This window comes from Setaria italica, chromosome II (assembly GCF_000263155.2).
Source record: "Setaria italica strain Yugu1 chromosome II, Setaria_italica_v2.0, whole genome shotgun sequence".
In the NCBI taxonomy this organism is placed as follows: Eukaryota; Viridiplantae; Streptophyta; class Magnoliopsida; order Poales; family Poaceae; genus Setaria; species Setaria italica.
This window is the reverse complement of record NC_028451.1, coordinates 35433522-35453492: the sequence shown is the minus strand read 5'-3', so window position 1 is coordinate 35453492 and position 19971 is coordinate 35433522. Positions and strand designations below refer to the sequence as shown.

Sequence of the window (19971 nt, the reverse complement as noted above, 5' to 3'; positions counted from 1 at the left end):
TGTCGCCCGGGCGCCGGGCGGTGCGAAGTGTGTTTGCGTTGCGTAATGGCTCGCGCGTGCTGAAGCGGAGATATCAAATGCCAAGGCTGATCCGTATCGATGATTTGCCCCTAGACGTACGTTACTCCCTGCTAGCCTAAGCCTGACTTTGTTCGCCAATCCATACACGGCAGATGCGTTGCACCCCGCAACAAGTTGCATGCTGAATCGAGCCAAAGAGGCCTTGCTCCGTTACTTGCCTACTGCATGACGTCAAATCGAAGCGTCTGCCGATCCGATCTTGGACCGTGGATTTTCCAGCTGATGGTTGATGGCTCCTTCGTGTTTCCGAGGACAGGACGGCGGGCAGATTCCGGTAATTCCAACGGGGACTAAACATGATCTTCAGTTTCGGTTGGTGATTTTAATCGGGATAAAATGTTCCCTCGGTCCACTAGCCGTTACAATCAGATTAAAGGAGGGTTTTAGTCCCGGTTGATCTTTACAACCGAGAATAAAACTCTCCCTGTCGGTGGTCTTCGATGGCTCATTTTTTATCTAAGATTAAAGGTACTTTAGTCTCAGGTCTAAAATCAACTGGATAAAAGCTTCTTTCATCTTTGATCCGCTGAAACCTTCACGACAAATGTCTATACAGCGAGTAACATAAAACAATCTAGTGGACGTCGTGCGCCGGGCGCAACGTACGTGACAGCTCGCAGCGACGGGACGGAATACGTCCTGGCTGGTCGCCGTCGACGTCGGCCGGCACAACCACTCAGGCAACGATCGGTCCCGGCTGGCCGGCGCGCCTAGTCCTGGGACGCCCGGTGCGGCCTGTCCAGGGCTCCACCGCGACAGCGAAACGGTGCTCAAGTTGGCTACGAGCAGTAGGAAGAATCTGCTGGGGCAGCCTGCTGTGCGGCGGCGCACGACAGCTAGCTGCTCGAGGCGGCCGTGGATGACGATGGGTTCGCCGCCCACCGCGGGCCGCTGCGAAGCGCGGCCGCCCGCGCTCGGGCGTGGGTTCTGGCCGGCGTTTCTACGCTTGGGTTTTTTGAAGAACCGAAATATTCTTGGATATGCAGAAAAAGAAAAAGAAGCCGGCGGCATCATCGGGCTCAAAAATTTTATGCCACCGCCCGCGAAGGTTTCTGGCTCCTTTTTAATGCCTCCCGCGGCAGACCGAATATGGGGTGTTTGGAAGGCAGAGCTAAACTTTATTCCTATCACATCGGATATTCGGATGCTAATTAGGAGGACTAAACATAAGCTAATTACAAAACTAATAGCAGAACTCCTAGGCTAAATCACGAGACGAATTTATTGAGCCTAATTAATCCATCATTAGTGAAGGGTTACTGTAGCACCACATTGTCAAATTATGGATTAATTAGGCTTAATAGATTCGTCTCGCGATTTAGCCTAGGGGTTATGTAATTAGTTTTGTAATTAGTCTAAGTTTAATACTCCTAATTAGTATCCAAACATTCGATGTGATGGGGACTAAACTTCAAGTCCCCTCCTTCCAAACACCCCCACCTACTTATACGGATGCTGGTGCCGGATGAGAAGTGGGTTTGTCCACGAGCCACGAGTGAATACTCTCTCCGTCCCAAATTACTATTTATTTTATAGCTTTTGCTATACATCTAGATATATATTATTAGATTATATTATGTCTAGATACGTAATAAAGACTACGTAATTAAAAAGTCAAAACGAATAACGAATAGTAATTTGGGACGGAGGAAGTAGATTATTTTTACGGTTTCAGCGAGACTAAAAAGGGCCAATTGCAAAAGTATTTATTTATTATGGGTTCACAGCTGGCATCATTTTCATTGCACGTATCTCCGTATCGAAACATCTATCGCTATTGATTTTTAATCACAACATTTAACCATTCATCTTATTTCAAAAATTATGAAAGTTCATTATTTGGTTTGTGACTTAGAAATATATTTTAAGCATAACTTATCTTCATGTATATTTATAATATTGTTTAATAAAACAAATGATCAAGCGACATGAGAAGTTAACAGTGTCAAATATTTTAAATCGGAGAGAGTATACTTGTACGTTGGCTTGGGAGTGGAAGTGGATAGCGTAACTCTGCATCTGACTGTTATGCAGGATATGTTTCTTAGCTTCATGCCATTTCTGGAATTGGCAAGCTGACACGGAGAATTCCGATTCAAAAAGGATTTGTTTGGTGAGCTATGAGCGCCTAGAACAACAAGAGAGAGAGAGCAGAAAATGCATATACTCCATCCATTCCAACATAAACGCACATCTCACTTACTTTATAAAGTTTGATCAAAATTTATAAAAAAATGTACTACTATTTATGATGTATAATAAGTATCAATAGATTGAGCATTGAGTATACTTTCCTAATAAATTTATTTGAAGATACAAATGTTGATACTATTTTTATTCTTAGTTAAACTAAAAAATATTTGACTTCTCAGGAAGTAAGGTGTGAGTTTATTTTAGAACGGAGGGAGTACATCACGCAATGCATAAACAAAACAATCTGGTGGACGGTGTGCGCTGGGGGCTGCGTACGTGGCAGCGTAGCGACGGGACGTCCGGACTCCTGGTTGGTTGCAGTCGACATCGGACGGTAAATCATTCAGGCCCGGGGCGCCGGCGCCCGATTGAAGCCTTGTTTAGTTAGGGAATTTGGGAGGTGCCAAATTACTGTTACAGCACTGTAGCACACTGTAGCGTTTCGTTTGTATTTGTGAATTATTGTCCAAATATTGACTAATTAGGCTCAAAAGATTCGTCTCGCAAAGTACAACAAAACTGTGCAATTAGTTTTTAATTTCATCTACATTTAGTACTCCATGCATGTACCGCAAGTTTGATGTGATGGGGAATCTTCTTTTTGCATAGTGTCAAAGTTGGGAGTTGGGAGTAACTAAACATGGCCTGAGGCCTGCCCAAGTACCCAGGGTTCCACCGCGACAGCGAGACAATGAGCAGGATGGCTAGGAGGAGTAGGAATCTTCGCCAGATCAGCGGTGCCGCGGACACGGCACGGCAGCTGCTTCGCGGGTCGTGTGGGTCGGTGAGTCGGTCGATTGGCTGCCACGCCCCTCACGGCCCGCGGCGAAGCGCCGCCGCGAGCTTGCGTGTCCCGGTCGGCGGATGGCGGGTCCCAACTCCTGAACGAAGGAAGAATTGAAGAAACTTCCACTGAGGAATGCCAGCATTTTTCAGCTTGTTCGCTTCAGCTTATCAGTCATCGAACAGTATTTTTCTCTCACAATAAATTAACCGTTTCAGCTTTTCAGTCAGCTTATAAGTCCAGCCGAACAAGCTCAACTGTTTCGGAACTGAATTATTTGGATCATGCCGCCGGAGGAGCCAGTCAATGTAAGCCGAAAAGTCAGAGTGCATTGTTGGGCTGAAAGTTTTGGGCCGTCCGGTAAGGTTTATCGGTCATGATTTCGAGCAATACCACGAAAGAATGTTCTATGTAGGCAATCACCTTCGCATGTTGACTTGGGGAGTGGATAAGATTGCTCTGCTGCTGACTATTATTCAGGATAAAGCTTCATGCCATTTCTGGAATAGGCAAGCTGACACGGAGTGACGGAAAAGTTCCAATTCAAAAAGGTATTGTTTGTACTGTCCGGCAAGTTGCTCCTCATTGTTTGGAGTCTACTAGCCGGACGGACGGTGGAAGTGCAGATGGTCCACCTCAACAACGTCACGTACCCTCGCCGGAATGCCTCCGCTTCGGCTTCCTTGGATCATCGTCAACTAGGCGATCCGGACCCTCCCCCTGCTTGTCTCTGCCCTGGTCGCGCGGGAGCCGCTGCAGGATCCCCGTCGCCACCTGCACCATCATGATGGTGCACACCGTGTTGTGGATCCACATGCTGATGAACACGGTCGTGCCGCAGATGCCCAGCAGCAGCAGGTGCGGCGACCCGGTGAAGGGACGTGATCTGCGCGTCGAGCTACACAATGTTAGTTATTGTTGTTATTGTTTTCTCCTCTGTTTCTGTACAAGTTGCTAGCTCGAAACGTTTGGTCTCGGCGCGTACGTTGAGGGCGGGGCGTCGGTGGATGCTGTAGTGCTCGACGGCGAGCGCGAGGATGAAGCTGCCGAGGACGAGGGCGATGACGTCGTCCATGTATGCCTTGGCGATGTCGTCGGCGGACGAGATGCCGAACGCCGGGAACAGGAACAGCGGCGCCATGGAGGCGACGGCGAGCGGCACGGCGTCCGTGATCCACCAGAGGAACACCCAGGCCAGCACGCCGAGCATGTTGCGCGCCGCCGGGTGCCCGCCGAGTTCCCCAGAGCGCAGATGAGTGCGCACGCCGCCGGCCCCGACGCGACGGCCAGGTACTTATTCCCGAGCGCGGAGCATGACCGGCTCCCCGCGGGCCGGTCGTCGTCGTCGTGCACGGGCAGCAGCGGCCGCGACACGTCCTCCGACGACGAGCACTCCCAGCAGCCGCGCCGCGGATCCATGGCAGACAGAAAAGGAAAAATCGCGATAAGAATACCTTGCCTGCCCTGCTGCTCTGCAGCTGTACTCCCAACAATCTGTCAATGCACGAAAAAGGCTTGGCTGCTCTTAGGGCATGTTTAACGGTTTGGCTGCTCTTAGGCATGTTTAACGGTTTAGACAGCTACCGTCTCCAAATGCTTTGGAGATCGTACACAGACAACAAAACAAACAACTATACAGTGACTTGTCTATTAGGCTGTCTGTGTAATATTTAATTCGTGTATGGGTACATAACTCATGTTGATGAAGTATAATTTGATCTTTGTATGCTATTTTGTTGTTTTTTTTTAGAAAACACAATGTATTCAATCAAGTCACGTGAAATTTTTTAAAGCATAAGTATAATATATATATATATATATTTATAGCAACTATTTTATGAGTGTCAAAAAATCATGGGGGTCTTGTATTGGTGGTTCTTCCTGAACTAATTGACATACAACAAAGGTAGCATGAGCAACGTCCAAGTAAATACAGAAGATAGTAAGATCAAACTCATGCAAGTTAATTTCTTCGTACAATTAGTTCAAGAACCAAAGCATGAAGAGACACAAATGAAGGGACTGAAGTCTTTCGTTTCAAAAAAGAAGGGAATGAAGTCTTACCATCCTGCTACATCTGAATCTTGAGGACGCCACCATCAGGAGCATCGCCAAAGGCAAATCGAGGCCCCGAGCTAGCCGCCACCATCAGGGCATGGCTAGTTGCAGATCGAGTCCCTACGCTAGCCGCCGCCGCGCTTCCGTGTCATGGCCGCACCTTTCCTGCTCCTACACGGCCGCGGCCTTCCATCCGGCACTGCCGCCGCATCTAGCAACGCGCCGCCGCCGCTACTCATTGGATTCGAGGAAGGGCGCCGCCGGCTCGTGGGTTGGAGGCGGAGGAGGGGCACCATCTTCCCGCGCGGAGGAGCTGCAGCGGATCGAGGGAGCGACGCAGGGGTTCGTCGGTGAGCCGCACAACGGTGCTGGAGTCGCCTTTTTCGTCTAGGAGCATGAGCTGGGATCGTCGCCTCGCGAGGCGACGATGAAGCCGTCTCCAGGCCGTCGCGGGGGCTTTTTGCAAATGAATCGGCTCCCAGACGGCTCGGAACGGATCGTTGTACGTGTCGTTGTACGTGTCCTTATAGGCGCGGCCAACACTGGGCTGTAACAAAATCGAAAAGTGCTACGGGTCGTGACCTCATCCGGTCGTTTACACGCACGCAAAAATGGGTGGGAATGAAGTTTCTAAAAAATGACTGGAAGGTCCAAGCGTCCAAGCGGAACGTTCAGCAGCGCCGCGTCACACTCACGTCGACGTGCCATGGCAGATACAATATCCATCCGGGGCAGGTTCCATTTGCAGCTCGATCCGTGAACGGATTTTTTTTGGTTCCTGGCTGCGGAGCCAGCAGCAGCAGGCGATGATTAAGGGCTCCTTTGGCAGGGCTCCTCGCGAGGGGCTCCTCGTGCGGAGCTGGAGCCGGAGCCGCGGAGCCACTTTTTTAGGCTCCTCCATGCAGGCCTAAAACGACTCCGGCTTCTCCCAAATGTGCCAAAAAATAGCTCCGCGGTCAATGCCGTTTGGTGCGGCTCCGGCTCCTCCGTGCTTCGGTAAGCGCACGGAGCCGGAGCCGGAGCCCTGCCAAACTAGCCCTAACTACTAGTCGCCGCCGACCTGGCGTCCCCCCCCCCCCCGGGGGGCTTGGAAAGCGGATAAGACTCGCCGTCAACGCCGACGTGTCCGTTGGCCTCTCGCCTCCTGGCACCGGCGGGATCGCCTCGCGTCCCCCCTTCCGACGAAGCTCCTGGCCGATCGAAGAGGCGGCCGCGGTTGGTGCACGGGGGCACGGGGCGGCCTGTCCCCGCGCTCGTTCAACCGCAGCGCGCTGCGCCCCGAGCTTATCCGGATTCCGGACATGTCGACATTGCCCGGCCCCGCCCGACACGGACTTCTCCAAATCTCCTACGAGCGCGACGAGGGGCCGAGGGCGATCGGGCAGGCAGGCGAGCGGCGGGTGGCTCCGTCCATGATCAATGCGCCGCAGCGACGGCGGGTCCGTTTCGGGGTTGGGCGCGCGCTCGCGCGGATGCAGGCGGCGCCTCCCCGGGATGCCACCGCGCGCGCTATTGCGGTGGAGCGCGATCCCGACTTGACGTGGTCCGTCCATGTGCGGCGGGAAGGGACCCGAGGGGTCACGACTGTCATCGCATATACGATGATAATCTATTTGTCGCATGATGCAAACGCGCAGCGAGTCAGCCCGGCCCAATAATATTTCCCGTGTCCGTGTCAGTCCGCATGCAAGGAGCCGTGCGGGGCATAGGCATGCTGCATGCATGCGAGGGGTCCACCATGAGGCCAATTCCCGTGTCAGCGTGCATGCGAGGGGTCCACCACGAGGTTGAGTTGGCTATTATTTTTCATGTTTATTCATTTTTCTATTTCTTTCCTTCAATTTATATTCTCTTCCTGTTAACTCTTTTTATATATTATTTATTTCTCCTTTTTCTCTTCTATACCTTATGTAGTATCCTTTCTTCGGTTGTTTTTCATAATTCATATTGTCCATCTTTATATCTTATATAGTTAGCAGTTAACAAACACACAACCAACTTCGATGAAATTATTTATTCAAATTGAAGAATAATTCAATGTGAAACTGTAGATTTATTTTCTATGAAAAGGCCTTATTAGCTAATAGTTAGAGCAACTGAGTAGCATCTAGCAAACTTAAGTTTCTTCGATTATTTTCTATTTTAACATATTATAATGTTTTATAGTATCTTTTTACTTTTTTATAGATTATAGTATTTATGCTATATCAATAATGTATTTATTTTCGGTGTACAGGTCTTTTTTTTGGGAGTTTGTATAATTTGTTGATAGGTATGTTGTTTTATTCCCTGAATTCATATAATTTGTTCGACAATGTGTACGTATTTGTTTGTGATATTCAATTTATATTGCTTGCACTATAAAATAAATTGTTCGTGATTTAAACTATTTTTGTTCAGAGTGTACCATTATTTTGTTTGTCATATTTAATTATTTGTTCATAGAAAATAATTATTTGTTCGTGATGTTCAATTATTTGTTCGCAGTAATTGAAATTAATTATTCCGTATTAAAAAATATTTTTTAAAATTATCTTCAAAACCTAGTCAAGTGAGTTTTGTTTTGAAGATCTTATCATAACAAATATTATGGCGCATCCGTTCTATCTTGTTTTAGAACAACTGCTATTGGGTGGATACTATATATCGCATATGCTGCAATTTCACCACCTGTCTCCTTCTATGACTTCACGCGTGGGAAAGATAGTGCATGCATGCAAAAGAGACAAAACTGATGATGTCATCTCACATGCATGACCAGTTCTACGATTTGGAGTAGGGATGAGAACGGATAGGAAAACTCCTTTCCCATTTCCGTTACCATATTTCTTCAGCGGGAACGGGACAACCGGGAGCGGAACTGATATCCGGTTCACGGAAACAAAAAAATATGAGTGGGAATACAATGAAAACGGGATGGGAACCGGGACACATATACGTGAATACTAATGTATATACATTATAAACACATACACACAAAAGTGTGCCAGTCGGCAACCGCAAGCAGCACTTTTTGCACAAGTGCACATCAGCGGCAACAACAAAGCACCAAGCACACTACTAGCTGCACTAGCATCACCTTCACGAGCCTTTCTCTTGGATCCTGTCAAAGAATCAACAGAATAACGGATATTTGCGTGGTCTTCAAGTGCTACTGTGCTACCGCTACTTTGCTATTTGCTAATCTACTAATGCTAATGCTACTGCTATTTGCACAGAATAACGGATAACAGCTTAGTAGCTAACTGCAAGTGCTAGTAGCAGAACCATAACTTGTGTACGTACATGAAATAGATGTGCTGCTGCTGCCTTTGACAGATGCACCGGCTTGACCTGTTGGGCTCATGGACTGAGCGATTGAGAGGTTGAGGAGGGGTTGGGGACCATCCTCGACCCCTCAAATACAGGTTGAATACGGGATCATCCTGGTTGGAAACAGGATCCCACAAATACGGGAGATACACCCTCAACTGCATCCCGTCTTGTTCCTGGATACTTCCATCCGTTTTCCGTCTCATTACCGGACCTTACTATCCCGTTTTTACATAACTCAAAATACGGGATAAATATAGAAAAATAAGCGGATGGAAACAAGATTTTATCCGCTTTCATACCTAATTTGGAGGGCCCTTGAGCGAAATGAGAACTGAGGAGGCCCTCCGTTCGCTGAGGAGGCCTTGCTGGGGCTGCAATCAAGACCATGCAAGGCGCACTCGGCACTACAGGCTCCATGTCGCCCGCTATACCTTCGATGGAATCTTGCTGCATTGGCATCACCTCTCATGCATAGAGGCCCGCCGGCCACATTGAGCTCGAAGCACGACCCAATCGAGGGGATTGGCTTCTTCTTTCGTTGCTTCTGTCACTGGTCTGCAGCGCCACAATCACCACCAGAGGCTGGGAGTGGCAGCATCAACGACGTGAGGTGAGGCGGCGGGCGGTGAGAAGGAAAAAAACAAGGAAGGAGAGAGAAGAGAGAGGTGAGACTGCATAGGCCACCAATGGGCAGAACGTGGATTTGTTTCCAGCGCGTGGGCATTGCAGCTGCGTCTGTCTAGCAAGTACCAGGCCTGCTAGGCCTCAAATGCAGGTACATTTACGTATTGAACTATGGGCCCCTTGTGTCATGGGCCTTGGCCGTTGCCCCTGCTGCCCTGGGTCAGAATACAAATCATTTGGAACTTTAAAAAACTATAAATCTTAAGTTTTCAGCGACACCATATTCATCAGTCAATGCTTAAGTTTTCCCTTTTTTTGAGAGGAAATTTCCTGTACAATGACAGCATATTCATTTGGTCTCAATTAGGCCGAATATCTATGGGCCTAATTTGGCGTTGCAAGTTCTGATGATACCGTGGGCTTTAAAAATTGAGCACTTTGGTTGGCCCATAACAAAATTCGTCCGGTCCTTGTTGGACCACCAAACGAAAAGTTTCCTCGTTTCCTCCATTTCTTTGAGTCTAAAATAGCGAAAAGTTTCCGCCCAATATTGAAGGCTACCTGAACCCGTCTCTTTACTAGGTCGGCTTAGTTTCCTTTCCTTGAGCCCAATAGCAATAGTTTCGGCCCAAATTAGCAAGGGTTAGATTTTCTTTTTTGAAATGGAGCAAGAGTCATTTAATGAAGAAGGAGAATGCGAGTCTTACGTATTACATAAAGACCAATGACACACACATAAAACACTAAGAACACTCAAACTCCAGGGTGCCACAAGCAGCTCGTTGTAATCCCACTTCTTCCTTGATCATGCCCAGAACCTGCCCATAGAGCAGCGCTCTGTGCTCGAAACTCCGTCGATTGCGCTCTTTCCAAATGTTCTAAACCGTCTACATGATTACCGCAGCTAATGACCTCCTTGATCTTCCCATCACGTGTTCCAGGTTCTTTGCCCACCATTGCTCCAATGAAACCTCCTCCCTGACTGGCACCAGTATAGCCCAGTCCATTGCTTTACCTTCACTCGGATTTCTTTAGCGAAATAACAGTTGAGAACAAGATGCGGTGTCATCTCATCCACCTGGTCGCAAAGCGAACAGACATGATCACAGGGCCAATTGTGAATACGAAGCTTGTCCGCTGATAAAACCTTGTGTTGTACCAGCAGCTAGGTGAAAACTTTGTGTTTGCCCTCCGCGAAAGCCTTCCAAATCCAATCTCCTCTGAAAGTGCAGAACGTCCCTCTAAGTTGAACCCTGTATGCTGATTTAGCTGTGTATTGCTCATTGTCTGTCCAGCGCCATGAAATCCTATAAGGTTGATCATTGAATTGTAGTTGCTACACCTCATCCCAAAGGAGCAGAAATTCAGCCATCTCAATAGCAGTAGACATCTTCCACAACCCCCTCGTCCATTTGTGATCCACGACAACCTCCCAGACCAAATTGTGTTTTCTCCATGACAACTTGAATAAATTTGGAGCAATATCCCTTGGTGCCCTACCATTCACCTAGCTGCAGTGCCAGAAAGAAGTCCTCTGGCCGTCGCCAATGTGTACCATGGCGCTGTTCCTGAAGAGCTGCTTGTCCACTTCATCACAAGGAGGAGAAGATCCTACCAATGGCCGGTTAGGTTCAGTCCAGGCAAACCACAGCCATCGCAGCCGCAGTGCACGACCGAACAGCTCGAAATTCAAGATTCCCAGGCCGCCAAGATCCTTAGGCAGACAAGCTTTGGTCCACTTCACCAGACAATGCCCGCCGTTCACCTGTTCATCCCCTTTCCATAGAAAACCATCTTGTCAGTCTTCTTAAAGGCCCATTTCTAGACTGTCAAATGGTACATGGGAATGGAGGATAGGACTAAATTAACCAGAGATAAGCATCCAACCTTGTTTATCAGCTTGCCTTTCCATCATGGTAACCTAGCTGCCACCTTGTCGATAAGCGGTTGCACCTCAACTCGCTTAAGCTATCTCAAACTAAGAGGGAGGCCCAAGTATTTTCTAGAAACAGTCTTGATATCACATTGCATACTGGATAGAACTTCTTACAAGTTGATTTCATCATAGTGGATCGGGAACACAGAACTCTAAGATTTATCTGTAACCCCGAGGCCAAGCCAAACACATCAAATAGCTCTTTCAGAGTGTCCACCTCATTTTTGTCCGGATTGGTGAAGACCTTGGCGTCAACCGCATATAGGCTCAACCAGATGCTGGCCGCGCGGTTGTGTAAGGGATTCAATCTGGATTCTTGTTCAGCTAAGTGCATTAACTAATGAAGGGGTTCCAATGCCAATATGAACAGCATGGGGGACAAAGGATCCCCTTGGTGAAGGCCCTTGAGATGATGGAAACTGCGGCATGTAGTACCATTTACCAGAGCAGAAGAAGAGGTTGTGCTCAATAGAATTGAGGACCAATGGTGGTCACCCTTGGATGATGAGTGATTGACAATATTGTGTGGAATGATGTTGCTTTTAGCTTGTGATGAGTGATTGACAATGTTATGTGGAATTATTAACATCATGCTCGGACTGTGACATGTTGGGTCCAGCATCATGCCTCTTCCACCAGTGCAGCCTCCTCGCCTCCTGCCACGGGCTAGCACCAGCAGAGCAGCCGTGGCTGCTATCGGGGATAGATTCACAGTACCCGCAAGGAAGGAAGAAGACGGACTTCTACTAGGATTTTCCTGTAATCCTACTAGGACTCATACCATGTAATCCTACTAGGACTCCTACCTTGTAATTGACTAGTAATCCCGCCTCCTGGAGTATATAAAGGAGGGCAGGGGTCCCTATATCGGTAGGCAAAGACCTCATAGAACCACAACAGAAAACCAAATCCTTAACACCAAACAACATCCAAGCGCAGGGCGCAATATACAACACCCCAAATAGGATGTAGGGTATTACGCTACTCTGACAGCCCGAACCTGTATAAATCTGTGTCTTGTGTCCTCACTTTTACCTTCGAGTTTCAGGTCCGACGATCCCCCATCGACCAATCTACTACCTCGGGATACCCCTCGGTACGTTGTAGGGTATAAAACACCGACATCTGGCGCGCTAGGTAGGGGTGATCGTTGAGATCATCGAGCGAGGTTGAAGGACCTCATCATCAAGATCAATCTACTCGATAAGAAGCAAGTCGTCGAGTCAGAGTTTCGAGCAGATAAATCTATGCTAAGACAGAATCGATGCGTTTCGCGTTCCAGTTGAAGACCGAGTCGGTTTTCGCTGCAGGCTGCTGCATGCAGCTCGTCGATCAAGGCAGAGGCAAATTTGACTCGAGTTGGGAGATCAGGCAGACTGAGGGATCCACGCCATAATTCCCAAAATGACAAAGATATGTTACAGTTACGTGCAGCTTGAGGCAAATAATCAACTTCGACTACTCTCTGTAAAAAGCAATTTTGAGGGATTTGTGCTACACGCACATGGAAGGCTACCACAAGACCTTAAAATCATAGCATAACGTACATAGAAGATGTACGCGAGCACTGCTGCCCCGACGTCCGACCGCATCAAGTCGCCGATGACTATTTCGACTACTCGTCTCGACTAGAAAACTAGTTGAGGACGATCTACTTTGACTACTCGTCTTGACTAGAAAACTAGTCAAGGGCGAGCCTCACACCGTTGACAACTAGTCAAAATCAACACCGACTAGTTGGCTTCATCGACAATCGACGCGGCTTCGTAGACAATCATCCATGAATCAAGTTAAGTCACTTTTTTAATTATTTTATATAATTTTTCTAGATTGTTTTCAGCATGGTTGGTGAATGCGCCAACTACTTATTTGTGTACGGCTCTCAATGGGAATTACCATTCAGAGCTACACTTCGCTGACAACTCTTGGGGCATGTTGACTGACAGCCATGGGCTTGGTACACCGAATTACAGAGGCTATAGCCACGGGTTTTGTGTACTGAGTTCCGGAAGCTCCGCCACAAGCTTGGTACACTGAATTAGGAGGCTCTGCCACGAAGTTTGGTGCACTGAGTGCTGGAGGCTCATAGCGGCTACACCCTAGTGAGGCACAGATCTTATACGCGGCAACACACGCTCTCCTTGCCAAAAGGCAAAAAAATCTCAAAGACTACTTTACGCGCAATCGCGCAGTTTTTTATCGCAATGTCGACTACTTATTTTAAATGGCTTCTCTTAGCGGTCACTAATCTCCTCAAGCAGAACACACCTCAATTCGTGAAAGCCTCGGATCTTCTAACATGCCTAAACACTAAGACGCGAGACAAAGATCTCCGTAGCAGTAGTGCCAGTACGCGTACACGAGACAAAAATCTCACATACAATGGCAATAGCTAAACAAGAACTGAGATACTAAACATAACAGGCTAATTAACTACTCGGGAGAAATATGGCCGAAACAAGAGCATGACACACAACATTTACATTCATCACTGAATAGATTTTGGTAGTTTTAATATTCCACAATATGCTACATAATGTATGCATGTTTTTTAGGTCAAGCTTGGCTGAGAGGGGACAACATCTCTACAGGAAGCATGGTGCCGAACAGGCGAGCCGGACGAATCTTGCGCCAAATCTTTACCTTTGTGTAGGTGACGGGTCTCCTCAACAGAACTAGAGGAATCCGTCGTATGTGCCATGACCGAATGGACACGACGAGAAGCATGCTTATCATGAGAGGAGGTGTCAGATGTTTCAGAGGTAGGGGAGAAGGATAGATGTACAACTTCGGGGTCACGGGGAAGGGGGGAGCGATGGGGGCTTGGGGTGGGGCTGCGAGATGGAGCGCCAGAGGAGGTTGGGCTAGTGGGCTTGCTGGGCTAGGGGGATCCATCGACGGTAGGGAGCTGGAGGTGATGGCGGCGGCGGCGGTAGGAGGGACGCTGGAGGGGAGGGGAGGTGGATGGCGCTCCATCTGGTCGTCAGTGGGAGCCAATAGAAATCGGCTCGGGCGAGCTCACCCTCACCTCGATGTTGCCGCGACGTGCTGCGATTGGTCGGGAGTTTTGGCTCCATGGGTCAGATTTCAGAAGGGAATAAATAGTACTTTTATTTTGTTGTTGATGATGATGAACTATAAAACTCTGTTCCTGGTTATTGTTAAAATTAATTTATACCAGATATATGTACACAACCCCGATCTTGGGGGAAAGAAAGAAAAGCAATGATACCTACTAGTAGTACCGTATATTACGATGATAATAGGAAAAAAACGAAAATAATCTGTTGATTTTTTTCCCCTTCGCTGTGTACTCTGCTCGTGTTTGTCCCTACTCTACGCCAAGCGCTACCATCGCCTGCGATTTCCAGTGCCTGGCCTTCTCGAACCCGTTGGCGTAGCGCTCGAAGTCGTCGACGGTCATGTCGATCTCCTCCTCGGTGTTCATGACGAAGGGCCCCAGCTGCGCCACGGGCTCCCCGATGGGCTCGCCGCCGATGAGCAGGAACCGAAGCGGCCTGTCCGACTTGTTCCACACCTCGAGGCCGTCGCCCTGGCCAAGGAGGAGCAGGTGGTGGGCGCCGACGGGCGCGCACCGCTCGGTCCCGAACACGCCCTCGCCCTCCAGCACGTACGCGAAGGCGTTCCACGACGGGAGCACGGGCTGCCGCACGGCGGCGCGCGGGCGCACCGTGAAGTCGAGGTACATGGTCGGCGTCCGCGTGCACACCGGCGACCGCACCCCCATGGCGTGCCCGGCGATCACGCGCACCGTGACGCCGTCCGCGGACGTGCACGCGATGTCCTTGCTCTGGATCTCCTGGTACCCGGGCTCGACCCTGCACGAACGCACGCGCGCACGTCGTTTTTCGAGTGTTGTTAGTCAGTGATGACCACGTGTTAATTAAGCTCGTCCCCAACTGTGGCAACTTGCATTGAGTTGACACGAGCACGACGGAATTGACACAAGACTAGTTGCCACGTCGTGGTGGAGAAGCCGGAATGATAGAAAGGGGAGAAAGATGAGTCTCACATTTTGTTGCCGGAGGAGAGGTTGACCCAGAGCTGCAGACCCTTGGACGTGCCGGGGCCGGCGGGCATCTCCGAGTGCACGATGCCGCGCCCGGCCGTCATCCACTGCACGTCGCCGGCCTTGATGGTGCCACGGTGGCCCTCGAAGTCCTCGTGCGTCACAGCGCCCTGAAACAGCGTTCCACGCCCAAAGCAATGAGAAAGCCAGAACTCGGAAAACTCTGACCCTGATCCTTTTTATTACACGAGTTCATCTTCATCAGTTTCTGGTCAGAACTACCGCTACCAACTGATCTGTGATTCTTTTTACACTAATTGTTTAGCAGGGCCATAGTATCATAACGTTTTCATGATGATTTTCTGGTGTGGTGTCGATCCCTTGAGCGCGCAAAAGTAGAGCAACGCGGGTGGTGGTTGACGGACGCGGGGGCGCTACCGAAACCGGGGCCCGTCGGGACGGATTCTTCAAGTGCAGGGGAAGAAACTTTCAGAGCCAAACAGGGCCTTATATCAGCTGGCGTCGTTGACAATTGGCGCCACGCGGTTCGTTGCCTGAAGCAGCCCTGTTTAGTCGTCAAGCTAGACTCCGCTCCCTACCTTTCTCGCTCGCCTAGTAGAGCAGTAAAGCTACAGCGCAATGGGAATTGAGAAAGGAATGGTAGCTGCGGAGGATGCCAGGAATTCTCATGGCGGCTCATCAGGTTTGCTCTGACGGAAACAGAAGAACAAAAACGAGTGGGAAATAGGGAATTGTGTGCGTACCTCGAGCATGTAGGTGACGGTCTCGAATCCTCTGTGCGGGTGGTCGGGGAACCCGGCCGGAGCAGAAACTGCGCGGAATTCGGACAGGCAATCGATTAGTTGAGCCGAGATGGGACAAGCGAAGCCCATTCAGGAAAGGACGGAATCGAAGCTCACCGGAGAACTCGTCGAGGACTAGGAACGGATCGAAGTACCTCAGCTCAAACCTGCACGCACCAGCAGCGAGTCCCATCCCAAATCAGCAAAGCGAAGCCAGGAAACACACAAGCATCTCTCACCGCCCGGCTCTCCATAACCACGGAACATGGCAGCCAAGAACGGAATTCATCTGATCGCTCACCTGCCGATGCTGCGGCGGACGACGGCGCCGACGCCCTCGTGCTGCGGCCGGGCCAGGAACTTCCGCACCACCTGCCGGGGCTTCTCCATTGCCGCCGGTTGCTGACTCAAGTCCCCAACCTCCTCGCGGCTGCTGCTCCGCCAAGCCTCCAACCTCCTCGATCGGCTTCTCCGACCGCCGGCTGCCGGACCCGTGTTTCTTGCGGGCGAGTACGACGACGACGATGGCTTTGCCCGTTGCCTTTGCGGCCTCTTATATAGCAGCAGCAGCAGCGGCGGCGCGCGCGAATCCGCCCTGATTCCGTTACGCCGCGAGGTCAAAAGCGACAGCTCCCCTCGCCCTGCTCGCTCGCTCGTTTCCTCGGCCGCGCTCTCTCCTCTCCTCCTGTGCGGCTGTGCGCGAGAATATAAACAACAAAACGCCGTGGGCGCGTCGCATCTCCCAAAGTCCTTGCTTTGCTTTGGGCGGCTTCGCTGCAGCTGGTCACGCTGACGCCACGCGCACGCAAGCCAAGCCCCGTTTCGTTTCACCTGCCTCCCCGTTCGCGGCGCTGCGGTTTGCATACGTGCGCCTTGTGGCAGCGTCGCATCAGCATGCGGTGGCGACCGGTCAGGGTTAATTCCCCTCGCTGTTAAAGCGCCACGTCGATGGTCTCATACTCTCTCATATAGTAATATACTTGTTCTTACAGGTCAAGATCACGGATGAATTCTGCTGCTGTGGGCTATGCAGAATTACTGGAAGGTAAAAAGGATATTTTTTTACTGCGAATTCTGGTCCAGACTCTTCGTGTAATGGAAAGGGGGCAACCGTAACTTGGGCACCAGGGCAGGGAGGGTGATCATTACCCTGCCCGGGCATTTTGTTCTTGCAAGCAAACGGTTCCTTCCATGAGCGAGCGGCTGGCTCATGGCTCCAACTCTGACTGACGGAGAGAATTTTCAGTTTTCACACGGCTTGACAGGAACAGCCGGCCCCGGCAGTCCGGCTGGTGATACTACCATGACGTACAAGTGAGCTCACTCGCCGGCACTTGCTGCGACCTATTCAGCCAGCCAAAGCCCCCAAACAATCCATCTCTCATCTTCGTGGAGCTTTCCTGGGTGGATTCGGCAACTGCCATGTGCCCAATGGCGCCGGCAGGTGCCGTCCGCATCACATGGAACAGCTGCTAATTAATCGCCGGTGAAAGTATCTCAAGGTGGTGTTAGAATAATCTGCAGGTTAGCTGCAGCTGAAGTATCTCACTGGGATTTTCTATGGCCCGTTTCCCTTTTCCTCCCCCCTTGATTTCGTGGTCAGTTTCTTTCTTTTGATAAAAGCGCGTGATGTTAAAGTGGGGAGCAGAAATGGAATAGGCCGCTTGGATTGGATCCCCCGCTTTTCTGGCCACCCGACGACGGCCCCGCCCATAGATTGATTAGTCTCTTGTCTGGGCCGTTTCGAAAACTTCTGATGAACTTATTCTATGGGCACAAAAGAAAGCTACTCTACAAAAGGCACCGAAAATAAGATATTCTGGTGGATTTTGGTGCCCGAAATTCGTAGAATATCACCACATGGTCATTGCACACAGTCTCTTTACGTTGCAAGTCGTTTTGACTGACTGCCTTTTCTATTTTTCCTTCGTTGATCCGGAGTTTCAGATTTAGCCGAGAAGAATTGTAGAGGATGGATGACAGACATGCCTGGAGCTGAAAGTGATGCTGCCATCACGTCTACTACCATCAGCCTGACGTCCGTGTGAGTCATGCCGACGTTGCCATGCTGCTGGAGACGGGCTAGAGACACAAGTTCTAAAAGGTATTTGACACGAGGTGTTAAACTTTAATAGTGTCACATCGGATATTCGGATGCTAATTACGAGAACTAAATATGAGCTAATTATAAAACTAATTGCAGAACCCTATGCTAATTCGCGAGACAAATCTATTAAATCTAATTAATCCATCGTTAGCAAATGGTTACTGTAGCACCACATTGTCAAATCATGGACTAATTGGGCATAATAGATTCGTCTCGCGAATTACACTCCATCTGTGCAATTAGTTTTGTAATTAGCTTATGTTTAATACTCCTAATTAGCATCCAAACATCCGATGTGATGGGTGTTGCCAAATAGGCCACGTGGGGTGAGACGTCCGTGTCTCGCATTTTCCCATTTTCGCGTGTCCAGGCCACCATCGCTATAGGGACCGACTAGCTTACTCCAATAGAGAGAAAAAAACAACTTCCATGTTGCTGATTAAAGGAATGAACGATGTAATTAAGGGTATTGATCACATTGTTAGTTCGTTGAATTGACAGTATGTAGTTTACCGGAAAACCTATGATCCAGGTCCAGCCTATACTACTCGATCAGGGGAACCTAACTTGTTCCCAATTTGAAGCAGTAGCGTGAGCCTAGAAGCTCATTTTGAAAGGATTTAGTCACAGGCAGTACGGGGTAAATTAATTCATGGGTCGTGCTCATCGAGAAGATCAGTTGTGGCTTTTGGCGAAGACACGCACCACGTCCAGCCTCCAGACGCCTCAGAGCCCCGGGCGCCTGCTGATGGAGTCCCTGGCAGCGTTAGGCTTGACTGATCTGTGGCACAGCACGCGTCCTAATCGCGAGACCAGCAATTAACCGGCGTGGCGGTCCCTTCTTGGTTACACTTGGTAACCGGCTCCGTCGTGACATGAAACATGATCCGGTGTCATGCTCTGATGCTCACCTGACCTGAGCACAGTACCGCTCGCTGGGTCGTGACAAGATCCGACGCTGGCCCTGAGCGCGTGGTGAGGATGACGTCGGTGACCTCAGTGAAGGCGAGGCTGCGGAGGCCATGGCAACGCAACGCCGGTAGAGTAAGCGGGTGGTGGTGGGCTCCCATCGCTGGCTGCAGCACGGTGAATCGGTGATGTCGACGGTACGGTGGTGTGCGACGGCGGGGAGCGGAGGCGGCCGTGGCAGAGGCCCTCACGGTCGGGGTCCTCGTCGAAATTTCTTGAGCTCCTGGCGAATGAAGCGCCAAACAGAGTATATCCAGCTGCACAACATTTGTACTACAAAATGAGCAAATCTCCTGGTCTGTGCTGGCAACCCCGATAACCTAATGTAAAACCAAAACCAGAAGCGTTACACATACTTTATATAGCATAGCCAGCACGTGATCCATGGAACGACAGACGCATGGTACGTACGCGATTCAACTAACAGCCCAAGTGTACGTACACAAGGAACAACAATCAGGAGATTAGGAGTTCTGAATTACTCCAGTGTAAGAATAATAATTAAAACCCAGTGGAAGAAGAATAATTTATGGCGGAACGACCACTCCAAGCGAAGCGCATCAGCTTCCCAAGTTGACGCCCAGAAAAACCTGACAACTCTGACAGTGCATTTGAAATACGGTTGAAGGGACGTTTATTCCCTTTGCTTATTTTTAAGCAAGTATTGATGTTTTTCTAATACTAATTAGGAGTATTAAACGTACGCTATTTACAGAACCCATTATATAAGTGGAGGCTAACGTCCCTTCAACCGTATTTCAAATGCACTGTCAGAGTTGTCAGGTTTTTCTGGGCGTCAACTTGGGAAGCTGATGCGCTTCGCTTGGAGTGGTCGTTCCGCCATAAATTATTCTTCTTCCACTGGGTTTTAATTATTATTCTTACACTGGAGTAATTCAGAACTCCTAATCTCCTGATTGTTGTTCCTTGTGTACGTACACTTGGGCTGTTAGTTGAATCGCGTACGTACCATGCGTCTGTCGTTCCATGGATCACGTGCTGGCTATGCTATATAAAGTATGTGTAACGCTTCTGGTTTTTTCCAGTCAATGGTTCAGTATGCATTCACGT

At 49.5% G+C, this 19971-nt stretch overlaps 2 protein-coding genes across 2 annotated transcripts; both read right to left on the bottom strand.

Moving 5' to 3' along the window:
• Positions 1 to 3503: 3503 nt before the first annotated feature.
• On the bottom strand, positions 3504 to 4291 carry LOC105913915 (tonoplast dicarboxylate transporter-like). The gene is made up of 2 exons (XM_012844197.2): positions 4044 to 4291; positions 3504 to 3944 (listed from the first exon to the last, which is right to left on the bottom strand). The coding sequence occupies exons 1-2, from the start codon at positions 4266 to 4268 to the stop codon at positions 3753 to 3755; spliced, it is 417 nt and encodes a 138-aa protein (XP_012699651.1). The 5' UTR covers positions 4269 to 4291; the 3' UTR covers positions 3504 to 3752.
• Positions 4292 to 14081: 9790 nt separating this feature from the next.
• Positions 14082 to 16527, bottom strand: LOC101755073 (pirin-like protein At1g50590). The gene is made up of 5 exons (XM_004957111.3): positions 16126 to 16527; positions 15942 to 15991; positions 15786 to 15853; positions 15025 to 15191; positions 14082 to 14830 (listed from the first exon to the last, which is right to left on the bottom strand). The coding sequence occupies exons 1-5, from the start codon at positions 16212 to 16214 to the stop codon at positions 14323 to 14325; spliced, it is 882 nt and encodes a 293-aa protein (XP_004957168.1). The 5' UTR covers positions 16215 to 16527; the 3' UTR covers positions 14082 to 14322.
• Positions 16528 to 19971: the final 3444 nt, after the last annotated feature.

Coding starts and splice junctions, on each gene's coding strand:
- LOC105913915 (XM_012844197.2), bottom strand. CDS start 4,268: ATGCTCGGCGTGCTGGCCTGGGTGTTCCTCTGGTGGATCACGGACGCC. Junction 3,945..4,043: donor ACCGACGCCCCGCCCTCAAC/GTACGCGCCGAG, acceptor CTCGACGCGCAG/ATCACGTCCCTTCACCGGGT.
- LOC101755073 (XM_004957111.3), bottom strand. CDS start 16,214: ATGGAGAAGCCCCGGCAGGTGGTGCGGAAGTTCCTGGCCCGGCCGCAG. Junction 15,992..16,125: donor GTCCGCCGCAGCATCGGCAG/GTGAGCGATCAG, acceptor TGGTGCGTGCAG/GTTTGAGCTGAGGTACTTCG. Junction 14,831..15,024: donor CTCTCCTCCGGCAACAAAAT/GTGAGACTCATC, acceptor GCGTTCGTGCAG/GGTCGAGCCCGGGTACCAGG.